This window comes from Caenorhabditis remanei, chromosome II, assembly GCF_010183535.1.
Source record: "Caenorhabditis remanei strain PX506 chromosome II, whole genome shotgun sequence".
NCBI classification, from domain to species: domain Eukaryota; kingdom Metazoa; phylum Nematoda; class Chromadorea; order Rhabditida; family Rhabditidae; genus Caenorhabditis; species Caenorhabditis remanei.
The window spans coordinates 885,958-907,753 of record NC_071329.1 but is presented as its reverse complement, the minus strand read 5'-3'; the positions used below and the strand labels follow the sequence as shown (position 1 = coordinate 907,753).

Here is a 21,796-nt window from a genome sequence, read left to right as displayed (position 1 = left end):
TTACTCATCGGAGTTCTCCTCGTCTGATTCGGCGTCCTCATCCCAGAATATTTCCTCGTTCTCTGGCAGCTCGTGTATCTCCGGAATATCAAGAGGAACATCCAGGTCAAACGCTCCACGCCGTGGACGATGACGGAACGGTGCCAATAGGTCTTGGAGCTCATTCCAGTTTATTTCATAGCGTTGAATGAGTCCGAGTCCGATGAGTCGGAAGACCTGAAATTTAGAGAAGGACTTACGGGTAGCAAACTTGTCACAAGGCGGGCTGACCCGGTCCGGAGCTTGAAATTCATTTTTTTCTGAATTTTTTCCAAAATTATCTAATTTTTAACTACACTTTAGGATTTAATCAAAAGCTAGTGATGCATCAATAACTTCGAGTTTTTTTAATGTAAAATCTCTAAGAATTTCAAAAAATTAGGTAAAAATAGGATTTTCGACTATTTTCAGGTTTTTGCCTCGTCTTACACGATCAACGCGTTCATCATTCGGGAATCCTCGGTCCAAAGGGTGGTGAGTCACATTGTAGCGACCAGTCCATATCAATTGTTCATCATATCTAGCAGAAACTTCAATAATGGCATCGTCGAAAATGGACCCTCTCACTGCGGGTGGTTCGCATTGCATGAGAGCATGAATAGGTCCGAATCGTACGGGCTGAATAATCATCTCTCCGATCACATTTTGCTCCATGTCTGCGTAGATGTAGCCAACATTGATTAACAATTCTGGAAGAAAATAATGTAAGAAATAGAGAGAAGTACGGGGGTTTTTTTTTTGAAATTCTTCTTACCTCCGGTGAGCGCATCATTTCCGTTCACCTCCACCGTCATCTGAATCGCATTTGAACACAAGAGAGGATTCGTAGTGAAAACGACGTTGTTTATATCACACATTTTCGATGTCGAGTTGCTGAAAAGTTGCGGGATTTTGAAAAGGAGAACATTCCAAAAAAGAGAAGAAAATAGGGAGAAGAAGAGAAAATGTACATCAAAAGAGGATAGTTTTGAGCTGAAAATACAGAAATGAAAATCAAAAAAGAAGACAAAATAGGAGAGAGCCCAATATTCAAATTCATCGCTAAGATTTGAAATAATCGATAATCAGTGAACGAGAAGGAGAGAGGGCACAGAGAAGACAAGAGGAGTTGGCGTCATGGGAACCGAACCCTCGGGGCACCCAAAAAAGGAGCGTCGGCCGGGCGCCTTAACCTCTACACCACGGATGTGCTAGGATGTGACGGGAGGGGAGAGAAAGAGGAAAGAGGGGATCTTGGTGTAACTAAGGAGATAAAGATAATGAGGAAGAATATGGAGAAAGGTCTGGGAATAATTGAAAAGAATAGAAGATGTGAAGGAATCTACCAGAGCTGTGCGGAAGTAAAATTTTTGAAAAGGGAAGAAGGAAGAAGGAGGTAAATTTTTCAAAAGGGAAGAAGGAAGAAGGAAGAAGGAATAACATTTTCAAAAAGGAAGAAGGAAGAAGGAAGAAGGAAGTAAATTTTTCAAAAGGGAAGAAGGAAAAAGGAAGAAAAAAGTGAAAAAAGCCCGGAAGAAGGAAGAAGGAAGGAAGAAGGAAGGAAGAAGGAAGTTGGGTTCCGAACCGGGAAATCGGAAGTTAATTTTGAAAATGACAAATTTGAGGAAACTTTGTTCTAGTCATCTCTGAAAACGAATTTTGATGTTGTTTCATACAAAATTCCGTCAAAAACCACCAAAATTCAGCCGAAATTCCGTCGAAAATTACAAAATTTTAGTAAACTTTTCAAAGGAAGACGGAACAAGGAAGAAGGAATAAAATTTAAAAAAAGGAAGAAGGAAAAAGGAAGAAGGAATAAAATTTCAAAAAAGGAAGAAGGAAAAAGGAAGAAGGAATAAAATTTCAAAAAAGGAAGAAGGAAAAAGGAAGAAGGAAGTGAAAAAATGCCCGGAAGAAGGAAGAAGGAAGAAGGAAGAGGGAATTCCGCACAGCTCTGGAATCTACAGTACTCCAAGTGTTACAATCGAGAAGTTGGGTTGAATTGGAAGGGTGGTACTCAACGTGCTGGGTGAAAAATCATATTTCACAAGTTTTTTGTAAAATTTTCTGAAATCATGAAAATTCGAGAAATCGCATCGTTTTATTTCCATGACCCGGTGCAATTAGCGTCAGAGCAACTTTTATCATTGGAGCCAGAACTGTGCGGAATTCCTTCCTTCGACTTCCTTCTTCCTTCTTCCGGGCTTTTTTCACTTCCTTCTTCCTTTTTCCTCAGAATTATCTAAAGTATCAGAATCTGAAATAAAAAATATGACTTCAGTCCTCGTTTAATTTAGTGGTTCTATTAAGATACAGATGTTACATAAATGTTGTTCACATTTTCCTCAATACTTTGACAAACTTCGACAAAAATTTTCAGCCCGGGAGATATGAGTAGCGGGTCAAGAGTAATGGTCCATTGGTGAAAAAATGAAAATGAAGACCTTTTTTATTTAAAAAAAATCATAAACACTAATTATGCTCTCTAATTTTGATGCACCGGGTCATGGAAATAAAACGATGCGATTTCTCGAATTTTCATGATTTCAGAAAATTTTACAAAAACTTGTGAAATATGATTTTTCACCCAGCACGTTGAGTACCACCCTTCCAATTCAACCCAACTTCTCGATTGTAACACTTGGAGTACTGTAGATTCCAGAGCTGTGCGGAATTCCCTCTTCCTTCTTCCTTCTTCCTTCTTCCGGGCATTTTTTCACTTCCTTCTTCCTTTTTCCTTCTTCCTTTTTTGAAATTTTATTCCTTCTTCCTTTTTCCTTCTTCCTTTTTTTAAATTTTATTCCTTCTTCCTTGTTCCGTCTTCCTTTGAAAAGTTTACTAAAATTTTGTAATTTTCGACGGAATTTCGGCTGAATTTTGGTGGTTTTTGACGGAATTTTGTATGAAACAACATCAAAATTCGTTTTCAGAGATGACTAGAACAAAGTTTCCTCAAATTTGTCATTTTCAAAATTAACTTCCGATTTCCCGGTTCGGAACCCAACTTCCTTCTTCCTTCCTTCTTCCTTCCTTCTTCCTTCTTCCGGGCTTTTTTCACTTTTTTCTTCCTTTTTCCTTCTTCCCTTTTGAAAAATTTACTTCCTTCTTCCTTCTTCCTTCTTCCCTTTTGAAAAATTTACTTCCTTCTTCCTTCTTCCTTCTTCCCTTTTGAAAAATTTACCTCCTTCTTCCTTCTTCCCTTTTCAAAAATTTTACTTCCGCACAGCTCTGGTAGATTCCTTCACATCTTCTATTCTTTTCAATTATTCCCAGACCTTTCTCCATATTCTTCCTCATTATCTTTATCTCCTTAGTTACACCAAGATCCCCTCTTTCCTCTTTCTCTCCCCTCCCGTCACATCCTAGCACATCCGTGGTGTAGAGGTTAAGGCGCCCGGCCGACGCTCCTTTTTTGGGTGCCCCGAGGGTTCGGTTCCCATGACGCCAACTCCTCTTGTCTTCTCTGTGCCCTCTCTCCTTCTCGTTCACTGATTATCGATTATTTCAAATCTTAGCGATGAATTTGAATATTGGGCTCTCTCTTGCTCCTATTTTGTCTTCTTTTTTGATTTTCATTTCTGTATTTTCAGCTCAAAACTATCCTCTTTTGATGTACATTTGTTTTTACAGCAAATAATAAAATCTGGATGATTGCGTCTCGTTGCCCGCCGCAGTGTGTAGTGCACACACACACACACACACACACACAGGGAATAGTGTGCTAACGAGTCAGATCTCACGTTGCTATATTCTCTCATTGATTTTCCTCGATATTCTTCCTCGATGGAATCGATTGAGAACGGTCCGAAGCCCACTACTTTTCCTCTGAAAAAACTTCCATTTGTAGCGTTAAGACATGTAATTCAAGTTATGGAGATTGATGAAATGTAAGTTTCTCTTTGTTTCAACATGAATTTCAGCATTTTCCAGAGTAAAAACTGCAATCACCTCGAAATATATGGAAACCATTGTGAAAAAGTGTTATATTCGAATTGGAAGTACAGAGATTAGTTTCAACGGCGAAAACACAGTCATTTTCATATATAATCCAGATTTGATTATTTGCTGTGGAAACAAAACTTTACTATTGGATAAAGGACCAAATGTAATGAAAAAAAATTTCAAGTCATGGTGAGTAGAAATTTTATTAATTTTTTTAAATGCTCGTTATGAAATCGTTATGAAAAATACAGTACCGCCCAAAAATATCTCATATTTTGCATTTTTCAGTTTAAATTGTCCAACTTTGAGAGTGTGTCATAGTAATACTGATTGTGACATCTAGTAAGTTCTTAATGAATATCACTGATTAAACATAGAGCTTAATTTTTATAGTTGACAACTTTTTTGTACGGACACTTCCTAGAGAGTTATGATCATTTTAAGAATACAGCTCAAAACTGAAATTGGTCGATTTGAGAGAGAAATTACTTTGACGATATGTAACTTGCTAGGGAGTGTCCGTACAAAAAAGTTGTCAACTACAAAAATAAAGTTCTACTCTTGTTCTGTTTGATCTCATAAAAAAGTTATTTTGTGGGACAGTTAGTTTCACCACGACACACTCTCAAAGTTGGGCATTTTTCACTAAAAAAAGGCAAAACTTTATACACGTTTAAGCGGTACTGTACTTTTTTTTTTTTGAAAAAATCTGAGTTGACCTTAGTACACTTTTAAAGTGAGTTACGTCCCGATTTGCGAGTGTATGCTATAAAGTTATCAATGAAGAAAAGGAGACAAACTGTAGCACTCTATCAAAACATTATTTCAGGTTCTCTGAAACATTGACAGTCCTCGAAAGTACCCAAAAAATATTGCCCCGAGTTTGCGATTTGTTTCATTGTAATCAATTCTCATTGATCGTAGTCTCAGAAGGTGTAAACTCGACAACCAATGAGATATTGAAAATTCCCGAATTCCAAAACTTCAAAATAATGTACTTGTATGGCATAGAGTTCACAAAGAGAGAGTTGGATGATGTGATAGACATCCAGAGAGAAGATCAAGGATTACACATTGTTAAAGGCCTAGTTCCTATAGATTACAGCCATCCAAATGTATGTTTGTTTGGATATACAGGATTACATTGCACTCACCGGGTCGTGGATGTCAGAAAGCACACAGTACCCTGCACTTTCAAAATTGCACCCACTGTCTGCGTATTTTTCATTCGGAATGTAGCATTCAATATATTTTCAAAATTCACAAACAACGAGTACCACTTTTTATGCAGGCCTTCAAGTACACCGATGTCCATTACTGGGATGCTCGTTGGATTCGTCTGGAACATCTTCTTTCGATTAAGAACAGCACTGTAATCACAATCGGACTCAACAGCCTACTTCCCACCGATATCAATAAATTTCTCAAATTCTGGGCGAACGCAGAATATGATATGTTCAAACACATGCATGTTGATAATACTAGAAGAGAACCAATTCGTTTCAAAACTTTGTTCAAAGGACTCGATGTATTGCATGGATATCGATTTGGACGCTGGTGCAAACTAATGTAAGTTAGACTATAGAAACTGTTCAGATGACGATATAAGTTTGGAAACAATTGAACCATTTTCAGCAAATGTCTGAAAATTGAACAACTTTGATGTCATGTAATTGTGTACGTTCCTGTCCAAAATTGTTGAATTTGTACTAGTTGCATAGAGCATATTATCGAAATAAAAAAGTTCCGACATTTTTTACCGACGCGTGTTTGCGGACTCAATGCAAAATTTAATAATTTAGCACTATGTCCGCAAACACGCGTCGGTAAAAAATGTCGGAACTTTTTTGTCGCGACAATAGATAGAACTTCATTTTCATAGTTGACAATTTTTTGTACGGGCGGTCCCTAGGGAGATGGGAGATACGGTAGTGCAAAGTGGCGGGCTGCCCGAGCATTGCTTTGCGCTACCGTATCTCCCTAGGGACCGCCCGTACCAAAAAGTTGTCTACACAAAAAATGAAGCTCTAGACATGCACTACACAATCAATTAAAAATTGGCAATATTGGTCAAGAATGAACCCAACGACGTGTCATCAAAGCTGACGTTTTTTTTTAGGTATTCACTAAAAATTCCCTTATTTGGGAAGACTGCCACAACGCTGGTTATGGCCAAATTGTCTCAAAACTTATATCATTGTATAGAACATGTCTAGAGCTCTATTTTTATAATAAACAACTTTTTAACAAGGGCGGTCCCTAGAAAGATACGGTAGCGAGAAGTAGCGGACGGTCTAAAGTATCTCAACGCATTCGTTACTTCTCGCTACCGTATCTCCCTAGAAACCACCCGTACAAAAAAGTTGTAAACTATGAAAATGAAGCTCTAGACATGATCTACACAATCAATTAGAAATTGGCAATGTTGGTCAAGAACTCACACAATTACATGACATCAAAGTTGACATGCTCTTTTTTTACTTATACATTGAACTTTCAGCGCAGTGAAATCACCGGACACTCGAAAAAGACAGATACTCAGCGTGAATTGGTCGAATGAGCGTATTTACATGAGTACCTGGGATATCAATGAAAGAGTTCAAGTAATAGGACAAGATGATGAACCGTATGCTCCAGAATTCGAAATTCTGAAAATGTTAGAACGGAGAAGAGCTTTGAAGATGGAATTGAAGACAGTGGGAGAGGATGAGATAAGAAAACAAGAACTAAATGTAGCGATCGATCAGATAACAACTGGAATTACCTTGAAAGGAGTAACATTTAGAAACGGATGGCCAATTCTCTCTCGATAATTATTGTTGCACAAACTAAACCAATATCCTGGCCTAGCATCCGTCAACTCGGCCATCGTGAAATTTCCTCACGAAAACGATGACACAGATGGAAACGAGTACTACCCTAATATTTTGCGGGCCAATTTTGAAATTTACTGACTATTTTTGATTCAGGGAACAAAATTAATCATCGTGGACAATTAATTATAAAATTAGCTTGAAAAGTTAAAAAACTCAATAAAACCCAAATACAGTACCGGTCAAAAGGTTGTAAACCTTGGCCGTTTTCAGTTGAAATTGCCCAACTTTGAGAGGGTGTTACGGTAATACTGATTGGGTCATCAAGTAGATTTTTAGTGAATTTCATAGATTAAACATAGAGCTCCATTTTTGTAGTTGAAAACTTTTTTGTACGGACACTTCCTAGAGAGTTATGGTCATTTTAAGATCTAACACTACTTTGCACTGAAATTGGTCGATTTGAGGAAGAAATTACTTTGTTGATATGTAACTCTCTAGGGAATGTCCGTACAAAAAAGTTGGCAACTACAAAAATGAAGCTCTACCTTTGATCTGTATAATTATATAAAAATCTACTTGATGGCCCAATCAGTATTACCGTAACACCCTCTCAAAGTTGAAATATTTCAACTGAAAACTGCCAAAGTTTACAACATTTCGACCGGTACTTCAGCTCTCCCAAAATATTACGGTAGCACTCGTTTCCACCTGTGCCGTCATTTTTGTGGCGAGATATCACGATGGCCGAATTGTCGGATTCTAGGCCACGTCTGTCTTTTAATCAAATGTTCAAAATATTGTAAAGAATCGGCTGGCATCGCTCCCTCCCGACCCCCTCGTACTTTTTTACCCTTTTGTTATTTCTTTTTCCCCTGCACCTCTTTATTAGCACGGTACGCTTTTTACAACCACGCTCTACCGAAACCGAAGAAAATTGTGAGCGAAATTGAGAGACTTAGAGAAAAAGAGACATTTTTCAAGGGCATTCCGGTGGAGCGCAGTTGAACTATGCCAAATATGTAATCTTCTTTTATAGCAATATAAATTTTAATTAACGTTTTTTTTTTCATATTTTCTATTTCAGATTCCGGTACAATTCTAAAAAACTTTTATTATTGACGGATATGCCTTAAAATCGCTCTAAACGCCACAATTCCCGTTCTCCTGACTCGAAAGGAAGCTTTGGTGGAAGAGGTTCCGTGTAGTCCTCTCGGACAAGATTTTTTGCTCAATTTCTCGTTTTTTCATACTTGTCAAGGCGCGGCTCGGCCCTTCTGAATAATAGTCGAAAATTTGACATTTTAGCGAAAACAATTTTAAAAATTCGAAAATTTTTTTTTGAACATTTTTTTCGCGAAAATGTTTTTGTCCAAAAACGGCTGAAAATATTCCCTGACGTTTGAGAAATGCTGTGGTTCAACTCAATCCGATTATATTCGTCTTTTGGACAATTTACGTGACTTCAAAGTTTTCCCTGTTGGAACTCACAAAACCCTGAATAACTTATTTCAAGAAAACGTCAACTTTGATGTCATGTAATTAAGTGAGTTCTTGGCCAAAATTGTCAATTTTAGATTGATTGCATAGAGCATAGATAGAACTTCATTTCCCTAGTTGACAACTTTTTGATACGGACGGTCCCTAGGGAGATACGGTAGCGAGAAGTGGCGGACGGTCTGAAGTATCTCAACGCATTCGTTACTTCTCGTTACAGTATCTCCCTAGGGACCGCCCGTATCAAAAAATTGTCAACTGTGAAAATAAAGCTCTAGACATGATCTACACAATCAATACAAATTTAACATTATTGGACAAGAACGAACCCAACGACATGTCATCAAAGCTGACGTTTTTTTCATATTCACTGAAAATTCCCTTATTAGGGAAGGCGGCCACAACGCTGGTTATGACCAAATTGTCTCAAAACTTATATCATTGTATAGAACATGTATAGAGCTCTATTTTCATAGTTGACAATTTCTTTGTACGGGCGGTCCCTAGAAAGATACGGTAGCGGTAGTAAGTGGCGGACCGTCTCAAGTATCTCAACGCAGTCGTTACTTCTCGCTGCAGTATCTCCCTAGGGACCGCCCGTACCAAAAAGTTGTCAACATAAAAAATAAAGCTCTAGACTTGCACTACACAATAAATCTAAAATGGGCAATGTTGGTCAAGAACTCACATAATTACATGACATCAAAGTTGTTCAATTTTCAGACATTTGCTGAAAACAGGTAAATTTCATAAAGTAGTCATGTTGCTGAAAATGGTTCAATACTTATATCATTGTGTAGATCATGTCTTTAGCTGTATTTTTTATGTTGACAACTTTTTTGTACGGCCGGCCCCTTGAGAGATACGGTAGGTCAAAGTCTCCAGGCGGTACAAAAGTTGTCAACTGTGAAAATGAAGCTTCAAACCTGCTCTATCGAACAATATGGCCTAGAAAACTCCTAGGCCTCCATCAAAACTTCCAGAGCGAAGACAAATAATCGATTGAGCTCTACAGTTGACAACTCGATGATTTTTTCGAAGATTTAGAAAAGAGAGAAAGCGCGCTCCATTTCGAAGTTGACAATATTCTCACTGAAAATTGGAAGAAATTCGGTCATTCCAGTGAAAATCACATCGGATTGTTCTGAAAATAGAGTGGGCGGGATTAAATGGTACAATTTATAGGAGGGAATAGCGATGAAATAGTAAAAATAAATATCAGCCACATTTTGGCACTTTGAGTGAGGGACAAAAGGGGGTGGAGCTTGCAGGAGAGCAAACAGAAACATTTTCAAAAAATATGAATGAGTGAAGTGAGGGGCGGAGCTTAGATTTTTGTAAAAAAAAGAGATGAAGAATAGGGGGCGGAGTCGCAGAGGCTAATGAGAGATTCAGGGAGATTTTAGGGAAATTTCAGAAAAAACAAGTGAAAACGATTGGGGAAAAAGGAGTCAATTAATGAGCCATCTCGTTGTTGGTCTTGTCGCTCAGTGGCTCGGCGATCATCGATTCTGAAGTCTTGACGCTGTCGTTGTCATGATGCTCATTGTTGATCTGAACTCCATCGGATTCTATAATAGAGGAATGTGTTGTTTGGAGAGGGACTAGGAAAAGCTAGGCCATTCTTTGGGATTTATGCGAGATGGACTGGAAGGAATCTAGGCCACCATTTCGCTGAGTTTTTGGGGAAAATCGGATAGTTAGGCCACCAAGAACATTTATTCGCAGAAAATGAGAATCTTAGGCCATAGTGGGAAATCTAGGCCATCATTATAATGTGTTCATGAGAAAGTTTTGGTGATCGAGTTTTTGCAGGAGATGGGGAAACCTAGTCCAGCGCGGTTCGGGCGACTAGGCCACCACCTAGGGGGTTTCGATGGCCGAGTTTCTGTTGGAGATGGGGAAATCTAGGCCACCATTTCGTTGAGTTTTTGGGGGAAATCGGAAAGTTAGGCCACCAAGAACATTTATTCGCAGAAAATGAGAATCCTAGGCCATAGTGGGAAATCTAGGCCGCCATTGGGTAGGACGCCATGGCCGAGTTTTGGAGAAATCTAGGCCACCATTTCGCTGAGTTTTCGGGGAAAATCGGAAAGTTAGGCCACTAGAATCCAAGGCCATCATCATCTGTAAACCACCTAGGACAGTGATGGACTAGTCTTGAAGAGAAAACTAGGCCATAGGGGAATGGTGGCCGTGGTTAAGCTAGGCCGAAATCCGGGAGGAGATCATGACCGAGTTTTGGCGAATTCTAGGCCATAGTGGCCGAGTTTCTGCTGAAAATGGGGAAACCTAGGCCACCTACTCACCTCCCATTTCGACATCGTTGCCATCGATTCCGTGAGTCGAAGCAGTCGCCTCTTCCATCTGCTGATCTCCACTGTCCAGAGCGTTAGCAATGCGCTCATTGAAGCTCTCGTTGAGATCGATCTCCTCACCACCAGTCGGCTCCATCTCGTCGTCTTCCTGGAAATTTAGAGAATTTTGAAGGTTTTTCAGTCAAAAATTTCCAATTTTCTATGAATTTCGAGTTAAAAAAGCTGAAAATCACGATTTTTCAGTCAAAAACCCCCATTTTTCCATGAATTTCGACCGAAAAACGCTGAAAATGTTGCTTACCTCATCGTCTTCCTCCTCTTCCTGTCCTTCTTCGTCGTTCAACGGCAGCAAGTCCTCCTCGGCGAAAACTTGATCCTCTTCACATGCTGGTGGCTCCGGAATAGGATCCTCGTCAGTCCAGCGAATCGGGAACGTGGTGACACGCAAATCGTCTGTCTCGACTTTACGTGACAGCTGAAATTCGAGAAAATGCGGATTTAATTAGGGAAAAATGGGGGGGAAACCAATTTTTTTGAGCATTTTTGCTTGAATTTCGGGAATCAGCAAAAACGACACTACGATTTATAGGTTTTTCAGTGAAAACCCTTCAAATCGGGCAGTTTGATGAGTAAGCTACTCCTATCACACCAATCACTTCAAATGCACCTATTCTGGCTCAAAATGCTCCAATTTTGGCTCTAAATGGTCTACATTTTGTTCAAAATGCTCGATTTATCTATTTTTCAATGAAAATTCTTCAAGTCGAACAGTTTGATGGGTCCAGCTGAAAAATATGATCTTCTGTGGATTCAGAAGCAGAATTCCGACGTGACGAAGGATTCAGAATCATCGGAAGCCAGATGTTCTTTCAGTTGTCTTCCTTTGCTAACACTGACTTCTGGAGCTCCAGAAGATCAGAATTCTGGAGTCACACGGTGTTCAGAATATCCAGAAAACCCTGACAAGCCGTCCAGATGTTTTCCGGGTTCTCCTTCAGAGAATCGGCGAGAAATGAATTCAAAGATTCCAAAATTCCGAGAAAAAACTTCAGAAATTCTTCCGGATGCTCTCAGCGTTGTGATTTTCAGAAAATCGGCGCCTAGAGGATTCAGAAGCGTCCGATTAACCAGAAAATTCCAAAACACTGTCCAGATGTTTTTCCAACTCTGTTTGATATAAAACTCGACGCGAAACAGATTCAGAAGCTCCCGAATTCTAAAAATCCATCGTAGAACTCTCTTCCAACTGTCATTCTTCAAAGAAAAGATGATTCGAGACTTCAGAATCTTCTAAAACTTCAGAAAGCCCTACAATTCGTTCTCCTGGTCCTCTTTTCTCGGGAAATCGACGTGGAGAGGATTCAGAAGCTCAAAAACCGCACAATTCAGCTGTCAGAATCCCGTTTTCTTCAGAATCTCGACTTCATAACGCTCCGAAAGATTCTTTATCGAGGTGGAGAGGATTCAGAAGCGTCGTAACTTTCGAATTTCTCTCAGATATCCTCTTGGTTAGATTTTATCGGAAAATCAAAGTTTCGAGACTTCAGAAGCAAAGAACCGCCCAATTCTGCTGTCAGAATCTTCGAGGGCCTTCAGAACTCCTTATAACGCTCCAAAATATTCTTTATCTCCATGGTCATCTCAGCAAACAATCCCTCTTCTCTCTCCACACCAAACAACGTGACGTCACCTATCTACCGTACCCCTACAGCAATCGCGCTCCAGCGACACACCATCTGCTCCACAGAGTGCGCGAAAATGAGAGCATTCAAATAGAACGACGTCTTCTGAGCGTGTATATAGATTTTCGCGCATTTCTCATCAATTTCTCCCCAATTTCCTCTAGAAATCATTGATTTTCTTGAATTTTCAGTGATAAAACAACCCCGTGAACACTGCGTAATGGCTTCCACCGCCTTCGGATTCTTCGGACTCTCCACAATCATCGACAAGGCAATCGGAGGGATCATCTACTCGAGTTTCATGCTCGCCGGAGCCATCGTCTACGTCGGCACCAAAATCGAAGCGTTCATCGGAATCGGCGACGAGGAGAAGGAGGGATGGACTATTGTGAGAGATTGATTTGTTTGGTGAACTTTTTGTTGTGAAAAATGCGAATTTTCAATCAATAAATGATATTTTTCTCTAGTTTTGAGCCATTCTACATGCAAATATAAGCTGAAAACTAGATTTTTCAACTAGAAACTAAGAAAAAGCCTAACTGACTCGAAAATCAGTTCGATATCGTCACTTCCAGGCTGAAAAAGCTTTTTCTTGAGCTTTTTCCGTTCGAAAATCGGAATTTCAATCAGTTTTCAACATATTTTCTCAATTTTTTCGCTGGTTTCAACTTCAATAGGCTTCTGGACGACTTCATGCTTCAGAATGAGATGTTTTAAGTGATTTTTAGCTCTAAAAGCCCCAATCACTTATTCTACATCATTCTAAAGTCATTCGACATGCAAATTTGTGCTGAAAACTGGATTTTTCAACGAATCGAACCATTTTTGGCTTCAGAAAACCGAAGTGGCTCCGAGCTCCAACTTCTGGCGTCAAACGCTGTCCAAACCGTCATTTTTCAGAATATCCAGTTGTTTTCCGGGTTCTCCTTCTGAGAATCGGCGTCAAATGGATTCAAAGATTCCAAAATACCAAGAAAAACTTCAGAAATTCGTCCAGATGCTCTCAGCGTTGTGATTTTCAGATAATCGGCGCCTACAGGATTCAGAAGCGTTGGATTAACCAGAAAACTTCAGAATATCGTCCAGATGTTCCAGAGAACCCTATAATTCCGTCCAATCGTTCTCCTGGTCATCTTTCCTCGGGAAATTGACGTGGAGAAGATTTAGAAGTTCCGAAACCTTCGAATTTCTCTCTAATCTCCTCCTGGTCGCATTCTATCAGAAAATCAAAGTTTCGAGACTTCAGAAACTCAAAAACCCCCCAATTCTGCTGTCAGAATCTTCGAGGGCCTTCAGAATCCCTCGGACAGTGGATTCGAGCTCCAAGATCTGACGGTTTCAAGCAGGTTTTAGAGATGTTTCAGCTCTAAAACACCCCATTTAGGCTCTTTTCCGGAGGCTTTCCGTGGTATTTTAAGAGGATTCTGTTGGGTTTTTGTGTCAATTTCATCAAATTTACCTTCTCCACAATCGGCTGAGCCGGTGGATTCTCCTTCAACTCCTCATCAGTGTACTCGTTCGCCACGAACCATCCCATATTGATGAACTCCTGCTCGTTGTATTTACAACGGAGCAGAAGGACACTCACACCGACGATATCGTCGACTGGAATCTTCGATATGTCCGGGTGATCCGCATCGAAGACGAACTTGTGTCGTCCCTCCGGAATCGGTCCGACGAGTGCCGAGTCGAGCACCTGATCATAGTCTCGAGAGGTCCCGGAGCCGACGTATACGAGCTCCCATTCCAGGTCTGCAATATGGGTGTAAATGAGTGAAATTTTGAGATTTTTGAAGTGAAAAACGAGGAAATTGGAGGTTTTTCGACCGGAAAAACACCGAAATACGAAGTTTTCGGGCGGGAAAGTGAGATTTTTGGTTCGAAATTGACTAGAATTGGCAGAAAATTGTGAAACCAACAAATTTTTGGCTTGAAAAAGTTAGAAATGAGATTTTCAGGATAAAATTCAGATTTCTAACTGGAAATATCGCTGAAAATCGCAGTTTCACAGGTATTTCGTTGTCGATTTGCGTGATTTTTCTCGAAATTGCCAGTTTTTGAGCGAAATTCCTCCGATTTCCACTCGTTTTCCTCCATTTTTTCGATATCTTACCGTGTGGGAGATGCTCGAAGACCTCAAAAGTGATCTCCAGCTTGAACTTATCCTTGAACATCGCCGGATTGTCGAGCATATCGACCCGGACGATGTTCACGCGAGACGCCATGTTGATTAGTCGGTGAGCAAGCTGAAATTGGAAATTAGTAAGAAATTCTGGAAAAATACAGAGAAAAAGGTATAAAAACTGCCAAAAAACAGTGGTTTCAAGAAGAAAAATAGTAAAAATCGATAGAAATTGCATTTTTTTATGCAAAAGTGAGTTATCGAGAATTATGAACAGTTAACCGTATAAATGAAATTTTACAATGTAAACGGGGTAAAACATATCAAAATAGGGGAAATAGGGGAAAATTAGGGAAAATGAACAAAAATCTCATTGAAAAGTGCAATTTAGGCTCGAAAACACCGAATTTTTGCTACTTTCATGTCAAAAATCACTACTTTCACAGTTTTAGTGCAAAAATCATGAATTTTCAGCTAAATTCGTGTCAAAATCAGAAAATTTCGCATCTGGCGCACCCCAGACGCGTTATTTACAGTCATATTATCATGGATTTCAGTGAAAAATAGCCTATTTTCAGTGATTTTCAGCCAAAATTACAAGATTTTAAGACAAAATTTCCGAATTTTCCCCTATTTTCAGCAGATTTTACAAAGAAAAGGGATAATAAGTGTCAAAATAATAGAGGGAAATGCAGAATAATCGATTTCTAGACGATTTCCATCGGCCTCATCGGTGTTCTTGGCATCGTTTCTTCTCCAATCGCTCCAGAAGATCCAGACGACGTCAGCGCCACGTGGAATTGATTTCCAGCTCTAATCACAATTTCTCCATATGGCTCCGCCTGCTCTACAGTAATCGCTTGGGATTTTGCGAGTGAGAGCAACGAATAGAACTGTTCAGCGGCCTGTTTTCTCGTCTTTGCACTTTCAGTGATCGTGGAGAACACGGCACTTCCAGATGCTTCAATTTCAGATGACACTTTCTTGAGAATATGATTCGCTCGTTTCGTCCATTTTCCTTCATCCTCCTCACACGGTTTTTGGGCTCCGAATCCATACGATTCCAGACAACCTCTCTTATTCGTGTATGACATTGAAGAGCCACCAAACGGATCCGATCCCTCCTCTTCTGGATTGTTCTCCTTGTTCTGGAACTGGAAAATCGTTAGAAAACTCGGAAAAATAGGGGATTTTGACTGAAAAATCATGATTTTCAGCTTGATTAAGTCGATAACTTGGAAAAATGGGACGTTTTGATTGAAAAGTAAAGATTTTCGGCTTTTTAGGTCGAAACAATGGCAATAAATCCGAAAAAATAGCTGAAAATCGAGTTCAGACACTGAAAACGGCTCCAAAATGTTGTATTCAACCGGAAAATTCCTAAATTGCCCTGAAAATCTTGGAAAATCTCAATTTTCGACTCGAAAACATCGAATTTTTGGGTCAAAAATCACTATTTTTACAGTTTTAGTGCTGAAAATCGCGGTTTTTGGATCAAAATCTTCATTTTCAAGCAAAACATATGAATTTTCAGCCAAATTCGTGTTGAAATCTGTGAATTTCGTATCTGGCGCACCTCAGGCGCGTTATTTATCGCGTATAGCACAGTCTCCCAGACTCCGAGTAAGAACTGCAAGGAAATTTTTGATCTACCCTCATGAAACGAAAAATTTGAGAAATTAGCAGGTCTAAAACGTTATTACTTTAATTTTTAGCGTAAAGCTCAAGGTCAGAAGTAAGAAAATTTCAGTTTTAGAATTATTCTGAGAACATTATCCACCCATTCAATCCAAAAAATCCTCGTTTCAGATACTTTTTCAAGTCGAAAAGGCAATTTTTCATTTTGATTTCGGAAAAATTTACGGGATTTGTTTATTTTTCAATACTATCCAACGAATGATAGCTCAAATCGTGCTCCGGAGATTTTTGCACATTTCTGTAGGACGGTTTTTCAATTTGCTCATTAGTTTTCGAGAAAATAACAAAAAATTGAAAGAAATTCAGAATTTGATCGATTTCTCAAAAACTAATGAGCAAATTGAAAAACCGTCCTACAGAAATGTGTAAAAATCTCCGGAGCACGTTTTGAGCTATCATTCGTTGGATAGTATTGAAAAATGAACAAATCCCGTAAATTTTTCCGAAATAAAATTGAAAATTGCCATTTCGAACTGAAATAATATCTAAAACCAGGACTTTTTGGATTGAATGGGTAAATAATGCTTTCTGAATAATTCTAAAACTTAAATTTTCTCTTTCCTGACTTTGAGATTTCAGCCAAAAATCAAAGAAATAAATTTGTAGACCTGCTAATTTCTCAAATTTTTCGTTTCATGAGGGTAGATCAAAAATTTCCTTGCAGTTCTTCCTCGGAGTCTGGGAGACCGTGTATAGTCAAATTTTCAGCTATTCTTGGCGATTTTCAGCGATTTTCAACAATTTTAACTCATTCTCGGCGATTTTCAGCCAAAACCATGAATTTTCAGCCAAATTTGTGTCAAAATATGTAAATTTCATATCTGGCGCACCTCAAGCGCGTTATTTATCGCGTATAGTCAAATTTTCAGCTATTCTTGGCGATTTTCAGCGATTTTCAACAATTTTAACTCATTCTCGGCGATTTTCAGCGATTTTCAGCCAAAATTCCCTGATTTTCAGTGAAAAATCGCCAACTTTCAGCCAAAATTTCCGGATTTTCAGCCATTTTTACCTCATCTGCGTATCCAACGGGCGCCATCTCCTCCACATCCATCCTATCCTCCTCTCCGTGATCAATCGTTCGATTCCTTTCAGCCATCATCGGGAAGTTCTCCATCTCATAATCAACGTCATCAAAGAAGTGATCATCAGCTTCCGGAAGTACTCCAGCGGCTCCCGGAATATCTTCATTCAATCCCAACTGTTCCCACGGTGCCTCCTCTCTATCCATTGACGAAGGTGTCGTGTCGCTGAGCTCATGGATCGTGAAATTCGGATCGAATGGCCGCGTAACCAGACATTTCCGATATTCGTTGAGCAGTTCCATATTCTGAATTCCGATTCCAGGACGGCTCATGAGATGTGGCAAGTCCCCGCTGACACAGAAATTGAGCATTTTCCTTGAGTACGGAGCCAAATCACTCGATGCTCTTACAGTATCCGTGAAATCTCTCTGCTGACCAGTAAACGCATCGTTAGTTATCATAGTTTCAGCGTCCACTAGCAGCTTTCTCGGCTTTCTTTGCCTCTTTTTCCGTCCTCCTTCCATATTTTCAATATCTAATGGCTCGAGAGCAAAGGATTCCGGACTGTGCGGTCTTGGAGGGACGGCGACGTCTTCTGACTCCACAGCTTCTGGCTCAAAACCGAAATTGTCATCTGGAGCAGCCTGGTCGTACTGTATGTCGTGCACCATCGAATTGAACATCTCACCATCTCTCTGAACCTCAAACTGCTGATTTTCTTGCTTCTCCCCTCCAAAATCCACATCAAAATCCATTGCAATCGGCGGCGCATCGAACAAACTCGTATTATTCTTTCTATTTTCAGACAAATCTAATCCAGATGCCTGCTCTCTGACAGCTTCGATCATCTCTCGTTGAGGCGTCTCCCTGACACTTGATGGCTGTCCGACACCGTACATCTTCTCCAGCTCTGCGTAATCCTCCTCATCACCGAATCCGTCATCGTCAACGTTGATTTGGAACATTGCATTGTAGTTTACATCGTCTCGAAGTGTGATGTCCTCGAGTCGACTCACGTTTGCCTGGAAATGCAAAAATTTGAAGTTTTTCGGGGAGTTTTTGAGAGAAAATTCGCAAAAATTCGCATGTTTTCAGCCTTTTTAGGTCAAAAACATGGAAAAATGGTGACTTTTGAATGAAAAATCGTGATTTTCAGCTTGGATAGGTCGAAAAGTGACATTTTGCTGTATTTTTTCAGCCGAAAAACTAGTTTTCAGGTGTCAATTCCAAGCGGGACGCAAAATAAATCCAAAAACCAGGGCAAAAATCGCTGAAAATCGAGTTTAGACTCTGAAAATAGCTCAAAAATGTTGTTTTCAAATGAAAAGTGAAATTTTGGCTCGAAAACTTCGCGTTTTTGGGACAAAACTCACTACTTTTACAGTATTACTGCTGAAACTCGCGGTTTTTAGATAAAAATCCTCATTTTATAAGCGAAAATCATGAATTTTCAGCCAAATTCGTGCCAAAAACTGTGAATATCGTATCGTATCTGGCGCACCTCAGACGCGTTAAAAAATCATGAATTTTCAGTAAAAAATCGTCAAATTTCAGCGATTTTCAGCCTGAAAAAGCGAAAATTTGACTTTTTGAGAAGAATTCGCAGAAAAATCGCAAATTTTCAGCACAAACTGTCGTATTTATAGCATTTTCAGACCATTTTACTCATTCTCCTGCTATAAATCGGAATCCAATCGCTCTGAATCGCTACCTACCAAAATGAGCTTCTCATTGTAGTCGGCATCATGGAATTCCGGCACAGTGATGTTGAAATCGTCGTGTAGATTCCCGAAATCTTCATCGATATCGGCATTCAACGGAAGATCGGCTTCAAACGAGAATCCATCGCGGAAGTTCACTTTCATCTGAAAAAATGTAGGATTTTCAGTCAAATTCGTGCCAAAATCTGTAAATTTCGTGTCTGGCGCACCTCAGACGCGTTATTTCTCGCGCATAGTCTAAAAATCATGGATTTTCAGCCAAAATTTCAGGATTTTCTTCGTTAAAACTTACTTTCAGGTAAGCTTCATTAGTGTCAGCTAGTAGATATCGAGTCTTCTTTGAGTAAATCCTCACGATGCCAAGTAGAAGGTGCCCAACTGTACGGAGAGCCATTTTGACCTGAAAATCCAATTTTTTTAAATAAAATTCTCGAAAAATCGATTAAAACCTTCGGGCGAATCACTTCTTCGATCGCTTGTGGTACATCGGTCTCGTAGATTTGTGCTTTTGTGAGTTTTTTCTCCCAATGAGCGGCCAACCAAATTTTGGCGAGCGGTCCTTTTTTGGCAAGCACAAATTGTGCATAGAACATCTGAAATATGCGTAATTTCGGGTTTTTCAATGAATTTTTGAGTATTTTTCATTAGTTTTAAGCGAAAAAAGCAAAAAATTTCATTCAAAACGATTGAAAATTCAAATTTCACTCAAAATGCGCGAAAAAAGAGAAAAAAACATTTTCAAAAACGGCCGCTTCCCGCCAAGGTCTCGCCACGACCGCGGGGTACGGTAACACTCGTTTCAGCTGTGCGAATTGTCATTCAAATTTATTTTTTGTTGTTTTTGTCACCTTTTCGTTATTTTTAACTGAAATTGCTCATTTTTCGCCGAATTTTTCGAATTTTTTTGTAAAATTAATCAAAAAATTCAATTCTAATCGATTTTTCATTGCAGATATGGCCGATAAGCGCGAACCGATCAAGGTGGACCCCGTCGACGTCGGCGACACCACTGAGCTCGACAATTTGGCACATTTGGCGGCTCATGTAAGTTTTTTGCTCATTTTTCAACTGAAATATTGATTTTTTAGGGCGGAGATGGACGTCTCTTCAAGATGGAGCAAGACTACACGAAGCAAGTCGACGAGGCGCTTCTCAAAGCGAGGGATCTCGCTCAGAAGGACGTGGTGGCCGCTGTGGAGAGCCTCAATAATATTGAGAAGCTCACACGGCTCGGTGCGGATATGAAGAGCAACACCCGAGTGGTGCAATACATGGTAGGATTTTTTTCGCGATTTTTCAAATAAATTTTCAATTTTTCCAGGCAAAACTCTGCTTCGAAGGCCAAAAGTGGGACCTTCTCATGGAAACAATCATGACGCTCTCCAAAAAACGTCTTCTCATCAAGATGGCAATCGCAAAAATGGTTCGTGACGCTGTCGCGATGATCGAGAAGATGCCGACCGAGGAGTTGAAGATGAAATTGATCGAAACATTGAGAACGGTCACAGCCGGAAAGATTTATGTGGAAGTCGAGCGCGCTCGACTCACATCGATGGTCGTGAAGAAGCTGGAAGCTGAGGGAAAGCTCGATGAGGCTGCGACGATGCTTTTGGAGCTCCAAGTCGAGACATATGGATCGATGGAGATGAAGGAGAAGGTGTTGTACCTTTTGGAGCAGATGAGATACTCTCTCGTCCGCAATGACTACGTCCGTGCCACAATCATCTCGAAGAAGATTAATATCAAGTTTTTCAACAAATCCGACGCTGAAGATGTTCAAGATTTGAAGCTGAAATATTACGAATTGATGATTCGCATCGGTCTTCACGACGGAAACTATTTGGATGTGTGTCGCCACCATCGTGAGATCTATGAGACCAAGAAGATCAAGGAGGATTCGGTGAAGGCCACCTCACACCTTCGCTCCGCCGTCGTCTACTGTCTTCTGGCTCCACACACCAACGAGCAATGGGATCTTCTGAATCGAATCGCGATTCAGAGAGAGTTGGAGACGGTGCCCGATTATAAAATCATCCTGGATCTCTTCATCAACCAAGAACTCATCTCATTCAAAGGAACCATTGTGGCGAAATACGAGAAATTGTTGAGACGTGGAACGACTGCCTCTCCGGACACGGGAATCTTCGATAAATCGACTGAAGGAGAGAAGAGATGGTCCGATTTGCATCTTCGTGTCGGAGAGCATGTAAGTTCACTTATTAGCAGCCCACCCCCTATTACAACTGCGCCGTATCGGAAACGAGAGAGTATCGGCGAGAGATGCAGAGTTTTTTCTCGCGCCGACAAGGATTTTGATCTGTTTTTCAGAATAATTTACAAAAACTGAAAATCTGTGTCGGCGCGAGAAAAATTCTGCGTCTCTCTCCGATACTCTCTCTCGTTTGCTATGGAGCGCGGTTGTAAGAGGGGTAGGCTGCTAATTCCTTTAGCTAGAAAGTTTCTTAATTATCGATTTTCAGAATATGAGGATGATAGCAAAGTACTACACACAAATCACATTCGAACGACTGGCGGAACTCCTCGACTTCCCGGTCGACGAGATGGAATCGTTCGTGTGCAATTTGATCGTGAGTGGACACATCACGGGTGCCAAACTCCATCGCCCGTCGCGAATCGTCTACCTGCGTCTCAAAAAGGCGAACGTGGAGCAGTTGGATGTGTGGGCGAGCAACGTGCAGAAGTTGACGGACACACTCAACAAAGTGTCCCATCTTATCTTGAAGGAGCAGATGGTGCACAAGAATTTGGAGCTCGCCGTCACCCCAAGAGCCTAAATTCCCCCCACTTGTGTGTATATTCCGGTCGTCATGTGTATTTTTCTTCTCTCTTTCCCATCTCATTACTTTTTACTGTGCGCCCTTTTCCCCGTTTCTCTGGTTTTATAATTATCATTAATTTAATTTTTTTATGAGTTTTCAGTGAATAAAGGCGAGTGCCTG

At 40.1% G+C, this 21,796-nt stretch overlaps 6 protein-coding genes across 6 annotated transcripts; 3 read left to right on the top strand and 3 right to left on the bottom strand.

Moving 5' to 3' along the window:
* GCK72_003809 (uncharacterized protein) lies at positions 1 to 896 on the bottom strand (the record flags this gene model as incomplete). Its single annotated transcript, XM_053724258.1, has 3 exons — positions 1 to 216; positions 469 to 728; positions 794 to 896. 3 exons carry the CDS (start codon positions 894 to 896, stop codon positions 1 to 3), a joined length of 579 nt encoding a protein of 192 aa, XP_053588452.1.
* A 2,905-nt stretch (positions 897 to 3,801) lies between these two features.
* GCK72_003808 (uncharacterized protein) lies at positions 3,802 to 6,773 on the top strand (the record flags this gene model as incomplete). The annotated part of the gene is made up of 5 exons (XM_003099121.2): positions 3,802 to 3,905; positions 3,949 to 4,149; positions 4,790 to 5,075; positions 5,252 to 5,529; positions 6,461 to 6,773. The coding sequence occupies 5 exons, from the start codon at positions 3,802 to 3,804 to the stop codon at positions 6,771 to 6,773; spliced, it is 1,182 nt and encodes a 393-aa protein (XP_003099169.2).
* A 2,952-nt stretch (positions 6,774 to 9,725) lies between these two features.
* Positions 9,726 to 14,495, bottom strand: GCK72_003807 (uncharacterized protein; the record flags this gene model as incomplete). The annotated part of the gene is made up of 5 exons (XM_003099098.2): positions 9,726 to 9,841; positions 10,580 to 10,736; positions 10,890 to 11,063; positions 13,730 to 14,022; positions 14,384 to 14,495. The coding sequence occupies 5 exons, from the start codon at positions 14,493 to 14,495 to the stop codon at positions 9,726 to 9,728; spliced, it is 852 nt and encodes a 283-aa protein (XP_003099146.1).
* Positions 12,491 to 17,794, top strand: GCK72_003806 (uncharacterized protein; the record flags this gene model as incomplete). The annotated part of the gene is made up of 5 exons (XM_053724257.1): positions 12,491 to 12,658; positions 13,293 to 13,389; positions 13,689 to 14,035; positions 17,093 to 17,329; positions 17,585 to 17,794. The coding sequence occupies 5 exons, from the start codon at positions 12,491 to 12,493 to the stop codon at positions 17,792 to 17,794; spliced, it is 1,059 nt and encodes a 352-aa protein (XP_053588451.1).
* On the bottom strand, positions 15,100 to 20,697 carry GCK72_003805 (uncharacterized protein; the record flags this gene model as incomplete). Its single annotated transcript, XM_003099161.2, has 6 exons — positions 15,100 to 15,540; positions 17,103 to 18,137; positions 18,831 to 18,980; positions 19,129 to 19,236; positions 19,286 to 19,429; positions 20,503 to 20,697. 6 exons carry the CDS (start codon positions 20,695 to 20,697, stop codon positions 15,100 to 15,102), a joined length of 2,073 nt encoding a protein of 690 aa, XP_003099209.2.
* On the top strand, positions 19,791 to 21,631 carry GCK72_003804 (uncharacterized protein; the record flags this gene model as incomplete). The annotated part of the gene is made up of 4 exons (XM_053724256.1): positions 19,791 to 19,880; positions 19,925 to 20,110; positions 20,158 to 21,042; positions 21,317 to 21,631. The coding sequence occupies 4 exons, from the start codon at positions 19,791 to 19,793 to the stop codon at positions 21,629 to 21,631; spliced, it is 1,476 nt and encodes a 491-aa protein (XP_053588450.1).
* Between the last annotated feature and the right edge of the window lie 165 nt (positions 21,632 to 21,796).